General features: G+C 46.9%; 1 protein-coding gene across 7 annotated transcripts in view; it reads left to right on the forward strand.

The window, feature by feature from the left end:
* Vps13d (vacuolar protein sorting 13 homolog D) overlaps nt 1–18,940 on the forward strand; it is a 243,841-nt gene that overhangs the window by 3,344 nt on the left and 221,557 nt on the right. For all 7 annotated transcript variants that reach the window (XM_063235530.1, XM_063235536.1, XM_063235533.1 and 4 more), the window contains exons 2-6: nt 6–177; nt 7,562–7,639; nt 11,933–12,123; nt 12,216–12,296; nt 16,360–16,476. In XM_063235530.1, coding sequence (XP_063091600.1) covers nt 81–177; nt 7,562–7,639; nt 11,933–12,123; nt 12,216–12,296; nt 16,360–16,476 — 564 coding nt within the window. In that variant the 5' untranslated portion in view covers nt 6–80. The remainder of the gene's footprint in view (nt 1–5; nt 178–7,561; nt 7,640–11,932; nt 12,124–12,215; nt 12,297–16,359; nt 16,477–18,940) is intronic.

The following is an 18,940-nucleotide window of genomic DNA, read 5'->3' on the forward strand; positions in this document are numbered from 1 at the left end:
TGTAGATTCTTTTGTGACCATGAAAGAGAGACATAAAGAATGATCCATGATTTTTAAGCACTTTTCCTAAGGAAATAGTCATGTTGGAAGGTCTCGTCGCCTGGGTTCTCAACACCTATTTAGGGAAATATGTCAATAACCTGAACACTGATCAGCTCTCAGTTGCTCTGCTCAAAGGTGAGTTGTGTGGGTTTGTCTTTGGCAAAGTAGAGCTTAGCAGATGGCATTTCTGTTACTTACATTTTTCGTTCTGTTGAGGATAATAAAATCTAATGCTCGTGTTGCATCATGTTCTCTTGTGATGGTTACAGTGGAGTAACCTAAGTGTGTGGCTATATTGCTTTAGATTTTATGGAACTACTAAATACTCAGAACAAAACAAACTCTAGGCTGGTGTCTCTGCTTTACCTCAGTTCAGTTTTTGGCTTTATGGAGACAGCCACTTTGACTTTGGCCTCAGATACGGGTTTGTTCCTGTGTCTCTCTCACACACACACACACACACACACACACACCAACAAACATGTAAAAGCTATGTGACCATAGAAAAGGAGGGCAGAACGCTTCCACACAGTTGCTGTAAGGATCCAGTGAGATAACATTCAATCTGCTGACGTATCATAGACACTCAAGATGAGTTTCAGAATCTGTGACACTGATATGAGAACCCAAGGTATCCATAACTTAAATAACAAAATAAAAGATAATAGAAAACAAACAAAAAAAACCCCAGGGAGATAGAACTCATGGAGATGGGAGGGGAGAGGACAGGAAGTCGGAGGCCTCAGGATGCACGGGTACCAACATCCCATGAGGAGTGGATTCGTTATGTATTTCAGACATATGCTAATTAATACAGTATATTTTGAAGTTAACAATATAGTTGATAATTTGTAAAGATGGAGCAACAAAGCTCAGTGTCGTTCAAATGAATTATTCTGTGGCATTTTTATTATAAATGTGAGGCAGTATGCCAGCTCTAAGATGCTGTGCTTCCCTTTGAGAAGTGCAGATTTTGTTTCACACATCAAGTACTGAGCAGGAATAATACTTTTTAATAAAGGTTAACTGTTTGTTTCAAACTAAAATGTAACTGAAGACAATACAGTTGCATCAGAGGGGTAATGCAGTTGTCTGAAGTGTACCTAGCTTTTGCAGGGTACCTTGGCTTTATTAAAATTTACTTACCAATTATTGTACTATTATTAATTTGTGGGGTTTTTTTTGAGATAGGGTCTTGCTAGCTATGTAGTGCGGGCTGGCCTTGAACTGTCGCTGTCCCTTCTGGTCCAATTAACCCGTGCAATCCCGGGGGGATGATGGTGGCAGACGTGGGCTATGGGACCTGTCACCGCTGCTCCTCCCCATGTGTCCCTTTTATTGGAGGCAGAAGTGGATTTTCCCTGTTCTCCTGCTTTCCCTCCTGTCTTTTAGCAGTTAAATGGAAAGCAGGTGTGAGGAGGGCTGGCTGGATGGGGTGGCCCACACCCGTAATCCCAGAGCTCTGGGAGGCAGAGGGGGAGATCACAGGTTTGAATCCTACTGGGGCAACTTGGGGACCTAGTGAGGTCCCGTCTCAAACAAAGCACAACAACAGTACAGCACAAAACAGGCTGGGGTACAGCTCAGGGCAAAGGTCCTGGGGTCAGCTCCCAGCATGCCATGCATACCTCCAGACAGTGAGAAGAGCTGGGCATGGTGGTGCACGCCTGTGATCCCAGCACAAGGCAGGAAGACTGAGCTAGATAGCAGCGCTCTGTCACAAGCAAATCAGAACACAGTAGTAATGGTTCACCTGTTTGGTCACTTACTGAAGTTCCTTGGCACCCAGTGATTCTGAGTTGTGCAAGGCATGGGTAACAGGCCTTGAAAGAGAGCTGCAAAGCAAACCCTGCTAATGAAAGACCTGGTTTTCCAAGAGTAGTGTGGTGAGAACGTGTTTACTGAGGAAGTGAATACACATATACTTATGGCGTCGGGTGTTTCCTAGCGCCTTTGCTAATGACAGAGTTCTAATCCCGACAGGTTTTTAAAGCATAAATTTTTTTGAAGGTAGCATCTCACTATGTAGCCCAGGCTGGCCTCAAACTTGTGGCAATCCTGCCTCAGCCTCTTGAGTGCTGGAATTACAGGCATGCTACAGAAAGGGCTGTACTTACCAGCTGTCGCATTGGATTCTAAGAAGTAGAGCTTGCTTCTTGGTGGCTGGAACTGGAGGGGGGGGCAGCACTGGAGAAGAAAGGGGCTCGCGACTTAGTGTGCTTTACTAATTGAGGCATGTCTTCATGCAGTCAAGGTGACCTCAGGATTGAAGCTCACATTGGTCTTTTTATGGTGTTTCTTTTTTTTGAGACCAGGGCTCACTATGTAGCCCAGGCTGGCCTTAAACTTTTATTCTCCTGAGCCTCCCGGGCGCTGGGGTTATAGGCATTGGCCACTATTTTTGTTGATCTTTATGACACAGTTAAGCAGTGTTTAGGGCTGCGGGATCCTAAATAGAAATAAGGATGTTATTTTGATCCATCTGTAGCTATTTACTGTTATGGATGCATGGGGGGGTGAAAGGGAGACTAAAACAGTGGCTAAGAATATAGATTTTCTGTCGCGTGACTAGAGGAAATGAAGAAAATGAAAAGAGAAACCAGAACGTGACATGTTTTTCATTTTTTATTTTTTTTAGCCAGGATCTCACTATATAGTTCAGGCTGGGCTTAAACTCAGTGTAGCCCAGCTGGCCTCAAGCTTGAGGTGATCCTCCTGCCCCAGCCTCCTGAGTCAGCCCACCCTTGGCTCACACTGTGGGTTCTGATCACTTCTCGTGTTTACCAGTTACTTGATCAAAGACTCTGATTCTGCATACGTCGGTGTCCCTTTCTGTGAACTGGAGATGACTATGAAGTGTCTCACAGGACCCTGAGGCCCAGATAAAGGACTGTGGGGCCGAGAGCCTAGAGCTGTTGTAGCGCACATTGGGCATCCGTTGGATGTTAGTGTCATCGTCGTCCCCATCCTTGTGGCCACCAGCACAGGAGTGGCTGAAGGGCTGGACTTAGAGAGTAGATAGGGCACGTGTGCTAATGGTGATAAAAATGGGAAGAGCTGGTGGGGGACAGAGACAGCACGGTGTGCTAAGGTTTCACGCTTTCCATCATTCAGCCAATGTTTGCTGAGCTCCTGCCGGGAGCACGGCTCTGGGTGTGGACTGACACAGGCAGCGGAGGGAGATCCCAGAGCTCAGGCTCAGGCTCGGGGCCGGGGTTTGCCTGTTACGGGGTTGTCTGTGACTGTGGCGGCCAGAACCAAAGTCTCCTCTTCACCTGTTTTCCTTTTCATTGCCTGAGGTTAGACAGATCTGTTGTAAGCTCTGGTGCCTTCTTTTCTGTGTGTGTGTGTGTGTGTGTAGATAGGGTCTCACTGTGTAGTTCAGTTTGGCCTTGAACTCACTTGAACTCACGGAGGTAGCCCATGCTGCCTCAAGCTCACGGTGGTCCTCCTGCCTCAGCCTCTCGAGTACTGGGGTGACAGGTGTGCACCACCATCCCCGCTGCAAACTCCTTCATTTCTCAGAGAAAACTGCCTGTTCTTTAAGCCTCATTTTTATTACAAAAACTGAGAATCTAATTTGGGTTGACCATCTCTGACACGAAATGTTCTGGAATCTGAAATGGTCTGAAATCTGACACATTTTAGGGCAGTAGGGTTCTCCCAGCATTTCTAATTTCAGGGCACGTTGCATTTTGGAGTTTTGGATCAGGGCTGCTTAGCCTGTCAGTGTATGCAGACATGCCATGATGTCTAAAACTGAAATCTGGAAAACTTCTAGGCCCAAGCAGTTTGGAGACATCCGCACTCAAGCTGTAGAACTTCTTGCACTGCAGTGCAGATGGAATGAAGTAACGGGGGGCAGGGGCATGGCTCAGTGGTAGCGCACTTGACTGGCGAGTACGAGGCCCTGGTTTGAGCCACAGCCCCGATAAGGGGTGGAGGAGGGTGTGCATAAAGTACTCGGTGGACAGGAAGTGCTTAACTTCATGTCGGCGCTGTTACTGTTAAATGGTTTCCACCTCTCCGGCCCCTGTCCTCAGCGAGCTGCTGATCTGTTGGGGACGCAGAGTAGACAGCAACTAGAGGCCTTCTCTGTTGAATTGTGCTGGAGACAGAGGCTTAATGCAGCAGGTGCGCGGGGAGGGATGCTGGGAGAGCTGCTGTGCAAGTAGGTTTTGAGTGGGCTGAACAGGATTCTGATAGGTGGCAGGGGGTGAGTCACTGCTCCCCGGGAGAGTGAAGTCTGGAAGCTGGAAACTTGCAATCGCATGCGGAATGGTTTGGGGTCAGGAGCCAGTGGCTGCCAGTGCGTGGCAAAGTGGCTGGACTTTGGTCTGCATGTTCGTAACCCGGAACTTCAGTCCCTGCTGCTCCCTGTTTCTTGTGACATTGGGAATACAATCCGTGCCTTTGTGTTGAGCCACATCCCGCTCTTTCTGTTTTTCACTTGGAGACAGGTTCTTGCTGCATTGCCAAGGTGAGAGAGGTGCTTGTGATCCTCTGCTTCAGCCTCTCAGTGCTGCGGCCAGTTTCCTTTTTTTATTTTTGTTTTTAGTTTTTAATTTCCCCTAAGCTCCAGACCTCAGGCTGGTCCTTTACATAATATGGAACAGAGGGAAAAGAATCCAGTAGTCGACAGAGATTGCTGAAGAACGTTCAGTGAATAGAGTGTTTGCTAACCTGAGATGAGCAATGTTAAGATGAAACACTGTCTGCCTGGAGGGGAAGAGACGATATTATAATTTATAAATTTCGCCTCCTTTGGGTGCTCTGCTGCCTGGCTGCTGGAGGCACCGTGCCCAGCAGGGCTGTGGCGGGCACCTATGTGGGAGGGTGGAGTTAGGGAGCTGTGTCGCCTTCCCTGATTCCTTTGCTCTTGGGATGCTGTGGGCTGCTGTTTCTTCTCAGCCTTTCCTCTCCTTTCTACAACTGTATCTTGTTTTTGAGACAAGGTCTCACTGTGGACTCTTGGGCGGCCTTGAACTCACCGTGTATCCCAGGCAGACCTTTAACTCATGGCAGTGTTTTGCTGCAGTTTACCAGGCGCTGGGGTTCCAAGTGTGTGCCACCACCCTGACTTTTTCTAAAACTTTTCTTATGCTTTTTGCGCTTCAGCTTCTTTACTTGTCATTGCGTGAGCTGCGCACAATTCCTTCCGTTTCTCTAGGGCTGTGTAGAAGCCCGAGAAACCCAGGCAGAGAAACCTTGCCTTTGGATGGATTCTCCTACTGAGAAATAAGGCGGTTCCAAGTGAAAGCGATGCTTTTCTAAAGACAAAGAAACTGGCTGGATGTGTGGGTCGTGGGTAGAGCGCTTGTCCGGTCCACAAGGCCCTGGGTTCTGGAGGAACCAGTGTGCTTGTTCCTGTGTGGCCAGCTTCATTTAGGGAAAACGTTGCCTGATATTTTCTCCCAAATATGGAAATAGGGTTGTTTTGCAAGGATTACTTTTCTTTGGGGTACTCTTAATGTATGTGGGACCCTACATAGGTCTCATGTGTGCCTGAAAAAATAAAAATTAAGTAAAATGAGAAGGGGAACTAGGGAGAGAGAGGGTAGGGGGAAAACAGAGGATCCAGCCAGGTCACGCACAGGTACAGACTCCCTGTGATGAATGTGGTCATTCTGTATTCCTAAAGTCTACTGATAAGCTTAATTCATTAAAAAAGTAAAATAAGTAGACTGCATTTGTGCTGAATTTGCCAAATTGCTGGATTTTAATTCTTGGCCCTTTAAAGGGAGAAACACCAAGTTTCCTGCATTGTCTTTGAAATGAAAGCCTTGTCTGGCTTAACCCAGGGCTTCTTCCAAGTTAGTAGTTGCCTCTATTTCTTGTTTCTAGAAATATTTATCTCAGGCAGAGTTAAGTGGCTTGGAAATTCTTGTGCAAATAGCTTAGTAAAGCGATGGCGGGCCCTCCAGCAGTCTGGAGCTTGGGACCCGCCTTGCTCACTGTGTTCCCAGCACAGCGTGCAGGCCAGAGCAGGCCTCAGGGTACAGTGGCATGAGTGCGAATGCTTGCAGTCAGCTCTCTGTCACCGAGACTGCAAACCTGAGAGAATCAGCTTGATGTGAGGATGGCTTCATTTTAGTTTCAGAGGTTTTGGTCCATGGTTGCGTGGCCCCTTTGCCCCTGGTACCTGATGGCAGAGGCCTGTTCATCTCGTGGCAGCTGGGAGGCAAAACTAGGCAGGGCCCCAGGTCCTGGCACTCGCTGTGAAGGCAGACGCAGCACGGTAACCTGCCTTCCTCTAGTTGGGCCCTCCCTTTGGGGGTTCTGCCCCTCAGTAGTGCCAGGGCTGGCAGTCTGAGCGCTGACTCATGTGGGCAGAGCACCTGCTGTGCCTGCTGGTTCACATCATCCTAAGAGCCTGGGGTGAAAAGGATCGCGGTGGTATCTTTTGCTTTCCTCTGCTTCCTGGCATTTATTGCAGCTGCAAGCAGAAGAGAGCAGGGAGAGACCGTCTCCAGAAGAAAGCAGAATTCCTTTTGAAGACCAGTTTTATTTCAGTCACGGGGACTATATTCATTTTGAGGAGGGGTGGAGAGGAGGATGGGAGAAATTTGTTTAAAATGGCAGATTCTTGGGGTCAGGGTAAAGCTCAGTGGCACAGCGCCTACCTGGCAAGCACGAGGTTGTGAGTTTGATTCTTGGTACAAAAAAAAAAAAGAGGCAGATTCTGATGTTTCAATCCAGGGCTTCTGATCTGGGGATGGGCCTGGGAGCCTGCATGGCGTCCCAGTGAACCAGATACTGACTTTCCTGTGGGGCAGGGTAGCTGAAGCTCTGGCCTGCAGGCTATATTTGAGCTCACCAAGATGTTTTTTTATTTTTTTGAGACAAGGTCTTGCTTTGTAGTTCATGCTGGCCTTGAAGTCACAATTTAGCCCAGGCTGACCTCAAACTTGGAATCCTTGTGCCGCAGCCTCCTGAGTGCTGGGATTATAGGTGGGTGCCACTACACCTGCCTTACTGTTTTTTTTTTTTTTTTTTTTTTAAATAGTAGGGACCAGTATTTATGCTGGGTACTTCTGCAAGTTTGGCAACTGCTATACCACTGAGCTATATCCCCAGTCCAGCTTTTGAAAAAATAAGCCGGTTACAGTAACATGCCAGTAGTGTCAAGTATGTGGGAAGTGGAAGCAGGAAGGTTACTTGCGCCCAGGAATTGAGACCAGCCTGGGCAGCATAGGAGGGCCCTGTGTCTAAGCAATTACAGAATAGCACAGACCAGAATAGGCAGTAGATGTCATCAAAAGCCTGACACACTTTCTATTTGGCCTATTAAGAAAGTTAGATCCCTGCTTCCCTCTCTGTCATGTACGTGGCCGGAAGCACCACAGATGAAACTCTGGGGTGGCCGTAGCACTGCGCATGGCTTTATTCTGTTTTGTTTTTGCACGTGACCTTCTACAGCTGTGTTCTGGAGGTACAACTTTCACCTTCGGTGCTGTGCACACAGGGCCACCTCCTGCTTGCTGAATGACTATGTCGTGATGGTGTTTTTATTTTTTAGGTGCTGTGGAATTAGAAAACTTGCCATTAAAGAAAGATGCCCTAAAAGAACTGGAATTACCATTTGAAGTCAAAGCTGGTATGTGGAACTAAAGGAGAGGGAGGAAGCATCAAATTGTTTGGGACATGAAAGGAAGGGTTAACTGCACTGTGTGGTCTCTAGGCTGCTGTGTCAGGATGACTTCGGCTTCATAGTGGGCAGGTCAAGTGGCCCTCAGATCGACAGAATCAAAATCTTGAAATTTATGTTTCTAACAAGTACTCCAAGTGGTTCTAAGCTTACTAAAGCTAAGAACCTCCGTTCTAGATGCAGAGGGCTCTTATTCCTAGGGAATTTGTTATAGTCCGAGGTTTATAAGGAAAACGATTACATTACAGGACACTGAATTTGTAGTATTTTTATAATGGGCACCCAAGGAGTCAGTTACAAAGAAAGTGTGAGAAATCTGTCCATTGCACTAAAGACCTAGAAAATCTAGACGAGGACCTGGATCCCACAGCAGTGTCCTGCATGAGTCCAGCTGAAGACGTGGAGCCCATGTCAGTGCTCCTCTACCCCCCATGAGTCTAGCTGGGAGCCTAGATCCTGTGACAGTGACTCATGAAAGTCTGTATCAAGGATCTGTGCTGAGAAAGCCCAGAGGTCAGCGGTGGAAGCTAGGAAGTCTGTGCCAGTGGGGTGACAGATCTGCACTGGAGCCAAGAAATGATGCTCAAAATAGGGACCAGGGCTCCCCTGAAAAGTACCACAGCCATTCTCAGTGACAGCGAGGTCCTGAGCTCCTTCAGTGATAACAGCTGAGTTCATATCAGGGAAGCCAGCGTGACAGGCTCCTCCAGGAGAACTAGCGGCTCCAAACAGCAGCACGTAGGACCACCGTGCTAAAGTCTCCTCTCCCGGTCTCCTTTGTATCTTGGCCACAGTCCTCAGGTGGGCCATCCACACAGCACCACGCTGAGTCAGTCCAGCTGGCGTTAAGTTGGCTACCGGTTTTTAATCCACCATGATGAATTCATCCTAGGTATTACTGCAAGATGGCTTTACTCATTAAATAAGAGGTGGGCCTTGCGACAGTATGCTTGGATTAATGTTCCCTCTCTGCCATTTTCTGAATGTGTGACCTTGGACAAGCTAAACACTCATTATAAAAGTCATCATAAAGGTTTAAAATGAGGTGAATGGGCTACGGATATAGCTTGGTGGTAGAGCATTTGCTTAGCACCTTGTGAGGCCAGGGGTTCCATCCCCACTAACCCCCCCCCCCCACACACACACAACAGAGAGAGACTAGTGGTACATAGGATTTTTGAGAAAGATACAGGAGTTAGTATGTTAATAATGAACTCACAGCCGTGCTTGGCATACTCAAAAGGTGTTAGCAGTGATTGGAATTCTATAGGAATTAGGTTGGTAAGGAAATAAAAAACAAAAGAAAACCTGTCATAGAATAAAAGTCTTTAATGAATGACCACTTATAAAATTAGCCCTTGTGCATGTAGATGCCTGTCATTGTTAGGCTGTTGATGTCAGTCTTTTATATATATATATAACTTTTTTTTTTTTTTGGTCTTTTTGAGACAGTTTCACTGTGCAGTTCAGGCTGGCCTTGAACTCACTTTGTAGCCCAGGCTGGCTTCAAACTCAGCAATCCTGTCTCAGTCTCGTAAGTGCTGGTTTTACAGGTGTCCTTCAGCATGCCTGGCCTTTTCCTGTATAATGCGAGCTTATTTAAATAAAATGCAAGTACAATGCAAATACATTGCTAGGTGGATAGAATAGAAATCTTGCAAAATATTTCAGCTTCCCGAAGTAGAATTAGGGATCGATTATAAGCAAGGAAGTAGACGCGGAGATACGGATGGATTCGAATCTGAAGGAAGTCTTAGAAAAGAGGGCCACTGCTGAAAGTGGTGTCACATGGCTGTAATCCCCTCCCTGGGAGGCTGAAGCAGGAGGATTGTGAGTTCAAGGCCAAGCTGGACTGCAGCGAGATCCTGTCCCCCTAAAAACAAACAAGAAAGGATGAAACTGGGTATTTTCTTTGTTTGTTTGTTTCTTTTTTTGTGGGGGAGTCTTTTATGAGGCAATTTCATTCTACGGTTCAGGCTGGCCTTGAACTCACTTTGTAGCCCAGGCTGGCCTTCAACTTGAAGTGATCCTCCTGCCTCAGCCTCCTGAGCGCTACGACGACAGGCATGCTCCACCGTGCCGCCTCCACTGGATATTTTCAAAAGAGAATTATTTGACTGTTGAAAGATTAAGAGAGGATAACTTAGCAACAGTGGGGAAAAAAAAAAGATTAAGAGAGGCTCTTCGGGAAAGATTGGTGAAGTTTTTAAATATTTGTATAAAAATAACCTTTTATGCTTTTTGCAAAAATAATCTATTTTGGTAAAAAGTAAAATGTAACAAGATATATTTTGTTGTTCTGTTACTATCAGAATGCTATGTATCCTCCCTCAATTAAGTTAGAGTAGAATTGCAAATGTAGTAATTATTACTAAAATTCTTCTTTGTGAAAATTGGCATATGCTTTCAGTTTAGTATAAATTTTATTAAATAAACTTGTTTTCATTTTTCTTGGTAAAATCCACATTTTTCATTACTTACTATAAGATTGCTTTAGCCAAGTGTGTGGTGTAGCCTGTAACCCCAACACTTGGAAGCTGAGGCAGGAGCACTGCTGTGGATTCCTTGAGACCCCTGCCTCAAGACAGCGTGACCGCTGCCCCGGTTTATGTTGTTTCATATTTTTGCAATACTGAAGATGGAACCAAGAGCCTTGCTTCTACGCTGCTCTGCCCTGCGCCACACCCAGTACTGCAGGACAGTGACCAGCTGCCTGGTCAATAACACAGTTAAAGAGCTGGGGACCGAGGGGACAAGCGTGTTGGTCAGGGACGAACACTCCTAGCTAGCATGTGTGAAGCCCTGGCTTTGATCTGCAGCACCACATACAGAAGAGGAAAACAGAGGAGAAGACGGTTGCTAATGACCTGCTCTCCTCTGAACCCTAATGGTAGCTGCCACTGCTTCCTGCTCTTGGAGGGTCAGGAGCACACCGTTGGTGTGTGTGGCTTTCAGAGGGGGGACATCGCTCGCGCTGTGTGGAGTTTTGAGAGCCAGGAGAATAATTCCCATGACCTTCTACATTATTCCTGTGGTGGTGTTATAAATCAATTCAGTTCTTAAAAAATTTTAATCAGTAAAAATTTCCTCACCAAATAATAATAGAATAACAGTACTTATTTCCATTGTATACCATTATCTTCAGAGTAGTTACTCAGAGTGTAAGACATAAACCAGAAAGATTATTTTTTTGTCTTTTGGTAGCAGGGCTTGAACTCACAACCACATGCTTGCAAGGCAGGCGCTATGCCACTGAGCTAAATCCCCAGCCCTAAGATTCTTATGAAAAAGAAACATCAACCCAAACTTTTTTTTCAACTAAGATAAACTAGTAGTAAAATGAAACAAATTAGCATATATTGAAATATTTTTAAAACAACAGAATGTGTTGGGGAGGTATTTGAACTCCCTATTATTTATCTCTCTTCTGTTTTGCTCTTTATTTGTGTACACATATATGTTTTGTGTTTCTTCTTACAAGTTAAAGAAAGCTTTTATTGTAGGAAGCCTGACTAGAAATTGGACTCGAGAAATAAATAGCATAGTTTTATCAGGTCATTTACCTTTCTGCATTCCTTTTTTTTTTTTGGTACCAGGAATTGAACTCAGGCCCCCATTTAGCTTTTTCATCAGCATATTTTCTCATAAACATTCAGAATTTTTTTTTCACAGCACTCAGGAGGCTGAGGCAGGAGGATCGTTGCAAGTACGAGACCAGCCTGGGCTACAAAATGAGCTCACGGCCAGCCTGAAGTGCATAGTAAGACCCTGTTTCAAAAAAGCAAAAGAAAAATTCTTTTTTATCACTAGCGTACCAATGTAGTGTTACCTGCATTTTAGTTTGTGATGGGTGTATTCAAGGCTGGACATACTACAGGTCTGAGAATTCCTAACAAACACTTAGCAACCAGCCAGTTAATAACCAGCAAGCATGAGTATTGGGCCTATGGCTTGCCCAGGTGCCGTGGGAAGAAAGGCACCCCGAGGAGGTTTAAGGTGAGTTCCCACTGGGAAAGCGTTTCCAGGGGCCAAGGGCACCTTTGGCGTGATAAAGTCTGCCTGAGCTTTCTCCAGCTTCCGTCACCATGCCTTGTTCCCAGCCTTAACTCGTTTCACATATGCAAGAGCCTGCTGCTTATTTGTTAAAATTAAAAAACAAATGGTAAAACCCACACAGCACTAGAAGCGGGAGGAGCTCATAGCGCGTGCGGGCGGTGAAGCAGACTTCCCTGTCCCGCGCAGGCTTCATTGGCAAAGCCACGCTGCAGATCCCCTTCTACCGCCCGCACGTGGACCCCTGGGTCATCTCCATCTCCGGCCTCCATTTGATTGGCGCCCCTGAGAAAGTCCAGGACTTCAACGATGAAAAGGAGGAGCTGTTGGAAAGGGAGCGCAAGAAGGCGCTGCTGCAAGCCCTGGAGGAGAAGTGGAAGGCAAGGCGGGGGGCCTGCTGGCCGGAGGGGCAGTGCTGGGGCCCCCGGGTGCGCGAAGGCCCGGACTCTAACCCCGGCTGTTTCCCTTGCAGAACGAGCGCCAGCAGAAAGGAGAGTCGTACTGGTACTCAGTGACGGCCTCGGTGGTTACCAGGATCGTGGAGAACATTGAGGTGAGCCCTGCTGACTTGTGCGCACGGGGTCTGTTGGCTCAGAGCATCTCCCTCGCTGGCCTGTTCGCGTGGGCATCGTTGACGTTAGTTGTGTCCAGGCGCGCTGGAAGAAAAACCTGAAAAGCAAGTCCTGTGCTCCCTGGCCAGCCTGGGTTTCTCTTGCTTCAGCTGGTTTTGAGTAGGCGCTCCTGTTTCACTTCTACATGTGGATGTTAGAATCCGCCTCCCTAAAGGACTTAGCTCCTCAGAAGCCAGGTTCTCTAGGCCTTGATAACTGTGGTTTCAGGGCAGATTGCTTAACTCCCTGAGTCTCTGTTTCTTCACTTGTGCAATGGGAGAGTTTGGATCCCCGATGGGAGGAGGTTACACAGTGAATTTTGAGCGGTGCTCTAGGGCTATAATCTCTTACTGATGTCTCTGGTGTCAGTTTGCTAAATTACAGCGCTGGTTATTGGCCACATTTTCTGTTCTAATTATGCTTGCGTTTTGTCTTCCGGAGTTAGATCAGAGCTGGGCATGGTGGCACACACCGGTATTCCTAGCAGGTGGGAAGCCGAGGCAGCAGGATTGTGAGCTGGACATCAGCCTGGGCTCTGTAGTGAGTTCAAGGCCAAGCCCAGGTGATGTAGTGAGACCCTGTCTCAAAAAACCGAAACCAAGCTAACAGAAAACTGAATCCGGATCCAGACTAATTTTCATGGACATCAGAGGGTTTTGCCTGTATTTCCAGAGTTTTCTTGGAATACCTGGTCTTCCAGGCCAGAAGGGTTCTGGATGGGCCGTGTTCCCACAAAACACAGCACCCTACACTGCGCTGCATCTCCAGCCCGTTTCATTTTGTTTTCATCTTTTTTTTCTTTGAGACAGAATTTCACTATGGAGTTCAGGCTGACCTTGAACTCACTGTGTAGCCCAGGCTGGCCTCTAATTCTCAGTGATCCTCCTGCCTCAGCCTCCTGAGCACTGGGATCACAAGTGTGCGCCACTGCGCCTGGGCAGCCCTTTTATTTTGAAACAGAGTCTTACTAAGTTGTTTAGGCTGACCTCAAACTTGCAATCCTCCTGCCTCAGCTTTCTGACTAGCTCAGATTTCAGGCATGTGCCTGCATGCATGAATATTTATTTTTAGGTGTCATCGATTAAAAAAATCCATCATCATTATTTAGTTTAGTTTTTTTGAGACCTATGTAGCCTAGGCTGAACTCGGACTTGTGACCTCGCACCTGTGCCTTCGGAGTGCTGGGTTACAGGTGTGTGCCCCTGCTCCTTCTGATATTTATATTTCAGTTTAGTTTGAACAACTTTGTTGAGATACAGTTCATATACCAGAATGCTCACCCTTTTAAAGTACACCATTTAGTGTGTTTAGCATACTTACAGAGTTGTGCACCAATCACTACTATATGATTTCAGAACATTTCCATCACCCCCATGGAAACGACCTTCCCCATTGGTAGTCACGGCCAGTTGACTAATCTACCTTCTCCGTGGATTTGCTTGCTCTGGACTTTTCATAGCAGATAAACAGAATCAGGCAGTGTGGGGCCTGGGCGTGTTCCTTAACCATCATGTTTGAAGGCTCATCCCTTGTGGGCTGTGTCTGTGCTTCATTCCTTTATGATGAACTCGTACGTTTCCCTGTGTGGACGGCCAGGGGTCTGCAGAGCAGGGCCCTAGTGAAAGTGGTGAAAACAGATGTCATTCAGTAACTGCTCCCTGGAGGGGCGGTGCTGAGCTCACAAAGGGAGCTGGAGCCGGGCATGGTGGTGCAGGCCTGTAATCCCTGCACGGGGGAGGCTGTGGCAGGAGAGTTACTTGAGAGTTGGAAGCCAGCCTGGGCTACATAGTGAGCTCAATGCCAGCCTGAACTGAGACCGTGTCTCAAAAGGACAAAAACCAAACAAACAAACAAAAATTTAAAAAAGGAGCCGGAGGTGGAGGAAGCCGGAGGGAGTGGGAGTTAGAGTGTTGGTGTGAGCAGGCATGTGCTCCGGACTCTTCTGTCCTTGCACTGGGCGGGCGGGGGCAGGCCCCTCCCCTACTAGGACATTCCTGAGTGCAATCTGTCACCTGCCTGCCTAGTCCTACCTACTGAAGAAGCGTTCACATTGTAATCCCTGCTTAGTAATACTGCCGGAAAGGAGTCAGCAGTCTGCGTCAGCTCTTGGCTGGAGCAAACAGTAAATTCTTTGACAATCCTGAGCATTTCTAGGAAGAGCTCAGAAGGGGACGGTATTATCTTTGGTGATAATATAGAGTGTGAGAAACTGTGTTAAAGTTTGGTCGAGTCTCTGTTTCTCCTTTTTTTTTTGAGACAGCATCTTGCTATTAGTTTGGCTGATCTTGAACTCCCTATGTTTCAGGCTGGCAAATGATGGTGATCCTCCTGTCTCAGCCTCCTGAGTGGTTGTATTATTGGTATGCACTCCCACATGCAGCAGAAAAGCTCCTTTTTTATGGCAGTGCTAGGGCAGTGCCAGGTCCTCACGTGCTAGGCAAGTGCTCTACCATCGAGCTGCGTCCCCAGCCCTCTTTTGAATGGACTGTTTGTGTGAAGAATTTCTGCAGTCCTCAGGATATACCACATTTTGTTTTCCATTTACCTGCTGATGGTCATTTGGGTTTTTTCTACTTTTTGGCTTTTATGGATAATGACACTAAGACATCTGTGTATAGTATTTTATATGAAGAGGTTTTCATTTTCCTTGAGTGGAATTACTGAATCATGGTTAGCTTTTTGAGGAACGAGGGACTGAAACTCTTCCAAGGAGACTGAACTGTATTACAGTTTGCCCGCAGGTGTGTCTGCGTTTTGACTTTCACCTCCTGATCACTTTTATTGTCTGTCTTTTGGTTATGTCCCTCCCTACTAGGTATGAAGGGATCTCCTGGGGTTTTGATTTGCATTCCCATGAGGGCTGACAGATGTTGAGTATCTGTTTGTGTGTGTGTTTTCATACGTGTTTGCTCATGTGTTGGCGCTGGAGCCCAGGCAGCATGCATGCTGGGCACCGCTCGCCACCGAGCTCTACAGCCAGCCCTGTGTGCCTTTTTTTCAGGGGAGGAGGGGGTCATAGAAATATCTGTTGAGATCTTTTGCTTACTTAAAAAATCAGTTTGTCATTTAATGTATTTTTTAAACATTCTTTTTTTTTTTTGGTTAATCATTTTATTGTTGAGTTCAGAGTGTTCGTTCTGTATTCTGGAAGCTAGTCCCTTGTCAGACATGTGATTCGGAAGGCGTTTCTCCCATTTTATTGTCTTTTTACTTTCTGCTATTGTTTTTTAGCTCATTGACGCGGAATTCCTCTCTGTAGCCCCTACAGGGCAAGGAGAAATAAATGCATGCAGCACCCCTGGATCCAACCCGGGCCTCCCACTGCACTCTGAGCAGCTTCCCCAGCTCACTTCAAAAATTTTGAGACTGGGTCTCATTAAGTCGCTAAGTTTCCCTGGTCGGGTTCAGAATTGGTATACTTCTGTCTCAGCCTCCCAGCATGCCACCATGCCCAGCTAAACGTTCTTTTGACTTATCTTCTTTTTTTTTTTCTTTTTATCAGTACCGGTATTGAACTCACAATCACACACTTTGCCAGGCAGGCGCTTATGCCCCTGAGCTAAATCCCCAACCCCTGACTTATCTTCTAACATAAGTTAATGAGAGTAGTTTACCTTTCTTCTTGAAGTAACACTATTGACAAAGAAGTGTGATTCCTGCGAGGTGTGGTGACACATGCCTGTGATCCTAGGTACTCAGGAGAATGAGCCAGGAAGATTGCAGCCTGACTGACTTGGTGAGATGATGAAAGGTTGGGTGTATGTTGCGGAGTGCTGGCCTAGCCTGCATTACGTTCTGGGTTCCACTCCTTTGTACTGAAAAAAGAAAGTCACATGCAGTTTGCGATTCTAACACTTAGCACGTTGCCGGATACTGGATATCTGTGTTACATTTGTGTAAAATGCTTGTCATGGTTTACTTCAGTGGAAAGGTTTGACCCCTACCTGCAGTTTTTTATCTGCAGAAGTTAGCTAAAATGATTTTTCTTTCTTTGCCTGTTCACAGTTAAAAATTCAAGATGTCCATTTACGCTTTGAAGATGGCGTCACCAATCCTTCTCATCCTTTTGCGTTCGGCGTCTGTATTAAGAATGTGTCCATGCAGAATGCTCTGAATGAGCCCGTGAGTATGGAACGTGACCGCAGTCCAGCAGGAAGCCATGTTCTGAGGACCGCAGCTCTGAGCTTTCTCCCTTAGTGTTGGAGGGGATTGTGCTCCTTCCTCCTCTGCTCCCCGGAGGTGTGCAGATCTTTGGTCTGTCTGTAGGTGAACTGAACTCCCTGAGACAGGGAAATAGTTAATGTTTCCCCGCCTTTGGTCACAGCATCTCCATTTTATACACCAGGAAACCGAGATGCGGGGGGTGGGGTAGGGGGTGGGGAGTGGGGAAGGGTGGGGGGTGGGGGGTTGGCGTTTGCCTCCATGGAAGCTCGTGGTTTTGGTTTCAGCCGCTACCTGGGAATGCTTGCTGATGCTTTCTGTGTCTTCAGCTCCATTTTCTGCCTCTCTCTGGCATGCACATTTGTGCGTTTTTTTTAAAAGTAATTGTGGGATGCCTCAGTGGTGCTTTGGGTTTGTTGGATAAAGCATTCTGTTTCTTTATATTCTTGACACATCACTTTTGATACCAGGTGTTCCGTAGTTTCCCCTCGCACACCCAGTACCACCCGGGGGTCCTGCAGTTGACTGCAGCGTGACTCCAGCCAGACCTCCTGCAGGCTCTGTCGGTTAAAGACAGGCTCGCAGGTGTCACCACTTCAGATGCCATTTGGAAGTCCCCGGTTGTGACCCATGCTTCGAATTATCCAGGCATCAATTACAGCTTGTATGGCCCATCGTTAGGTTGGATAATTTGCTTGATGTTTCACACAAGTCAAGGAAACACTTGACCAGGGTATGATAAAGGACATTATAAAGGGTACAGATGAGTTCCCAGCTGCAGAGGGTGTATCGTCCTCCAGTGTCCAGCAGCCTGGAAGCTCATCAGATTTCATGGTTCTTCAAGGGTCTTGTTATAGCCCATCTGCCTATTTCGCCGCCCTGAAGCCAACTGTTGTCTTCAGGGGTTGCTAGGAGAAAAATTACACACAGGACACATAATTTATAGTATTATTTATAATGTTCACCAAAGGAGTCAAATACAAAGAAAGTGCAGGAGATCTGTCCACAATGCCAAAGACCTAGAAAATCCAGCCAAGGGCCTGGATCCCACGGCAAAACCTGGATGAGCTCAGCTGAAAGCCCAGAGCCCATGACAGTGGCTCAAGGCTGTTTCACGGATCTGTGCTGAGAAAGCCCAAAGGTCAGTGATGAGAGCTAGAAAGTCTGTGCCAGTGAGGTGAAGGATCCATGCCAGCAGGCCGAGGTCTGTGCTGGAGCTAGGAAGCGATGCTCAAAAATGAGGACCAGGGCTCCCCTGATAAGTTCTGCGGCCATCCTCAGTGACACTGAGGTGCCGAGCTCCTCTGACAGTGAGAACAGCTGAGCTCATATGAGGAAGCCAGCATGATGACCTTCTGGAGGTTAAACAGCACACAGCTTCTCCTCTGGAGCCAGGGAGTGATGCTCAAAGTAAGGACCAGGAGAACCAGCTCCTCCAAACAGCAGCTCTTAGGAGGACCCACAACACCGCTCTTCCTCTCCAGTCTGCTTTCTGTGCTGGCAGCAGTCCTCCGGCGGGCCGTCCACCTCAGCACCACGCCGAGTCAGTTGGTTGGGGTTTAAGTTGACCACCAGTTGCCAGTCCCCTACACCAGCCTTTTTCCTTTACTCCATAACGTGTTACTGAATATTAGATCCGTCAGAGAACAAAATTGGAACAAGTTGAAGCTCTTAATTGGCTTTAGTTTCTAGAATTAAGCAACACAATTCTATACAACAGAGTAAGTACTTTGATGGGCTAGGCAGAAGAGGCTGGCATTTTTATAGACAGAGGGCTGAAGAATGCAGCAGCAAAAAGCAAAAAGTGATTGGTCCTTTCAAAGTTACTTTATTTTTAAGTGAGGGACAAAACAATGGAAAAATAACTGATGGATTAGTGTTAAATTTCTTCAGGTTGCATCTTGTAAGGACGAAAAGCTAAGGAAGGATGACGGGAAAATTTCCTGGTCGTCCCAGTTGGCAGGTCTGTTTGGGAAATCTGACTGCTGTTGCTTATTTCTCCTGGTTTTGGGAAGGTCACATAAACCTCTGCTTTGAGCCAGGTGAACTCAGCGTAATGACTCCATCCTGATTTGTAGTCTGGTCCTTTAGGGGCCAATGCATCGCCCTAGCCCAGAAAAGTGACTTCATGTAAATTTTATTTAACAAAACAAACAAGAGCTAGTAGTTTTTGAGCCCTTTTATGTGCTAGGCGCTGCTGTTAGCGCTTTCCATGACTTGACTCCTTTAATTCTCTGGAGTTTTCTCCGCCAGTGTTGTCCTCGTGTTACAGCTGAGGGTGCCAAGGGGCAGAGGTGAGGTGGAGCCGGGCAGACCTGCTCGGGGCGGGGGCTGCACAGGGTGGCCTGTCGGCAAATCCGCACCCCGTTTTGTACACTAAGGTTTATTGGGTTGTAGCGTCATCAGGCCTGTTTTGTTGTTATTT

This window comes from Cavia porcellus, unplaced genomic scaffold, assembly GCF_034190915.1.
Source record: "Cavia porcellus strain 051 isolate PalLab524CR breed Dunkin Hartley unplaced genomic scaffold, mCavPor4.1 scaffold_25, whole genome shotgun sequence".
NCBI classification, from domain to species: Eukaryota; Metazoa; Chordata; class Mammalia; order Rodentia; family Caviidae; genus Cavia; species Cavia porcellus.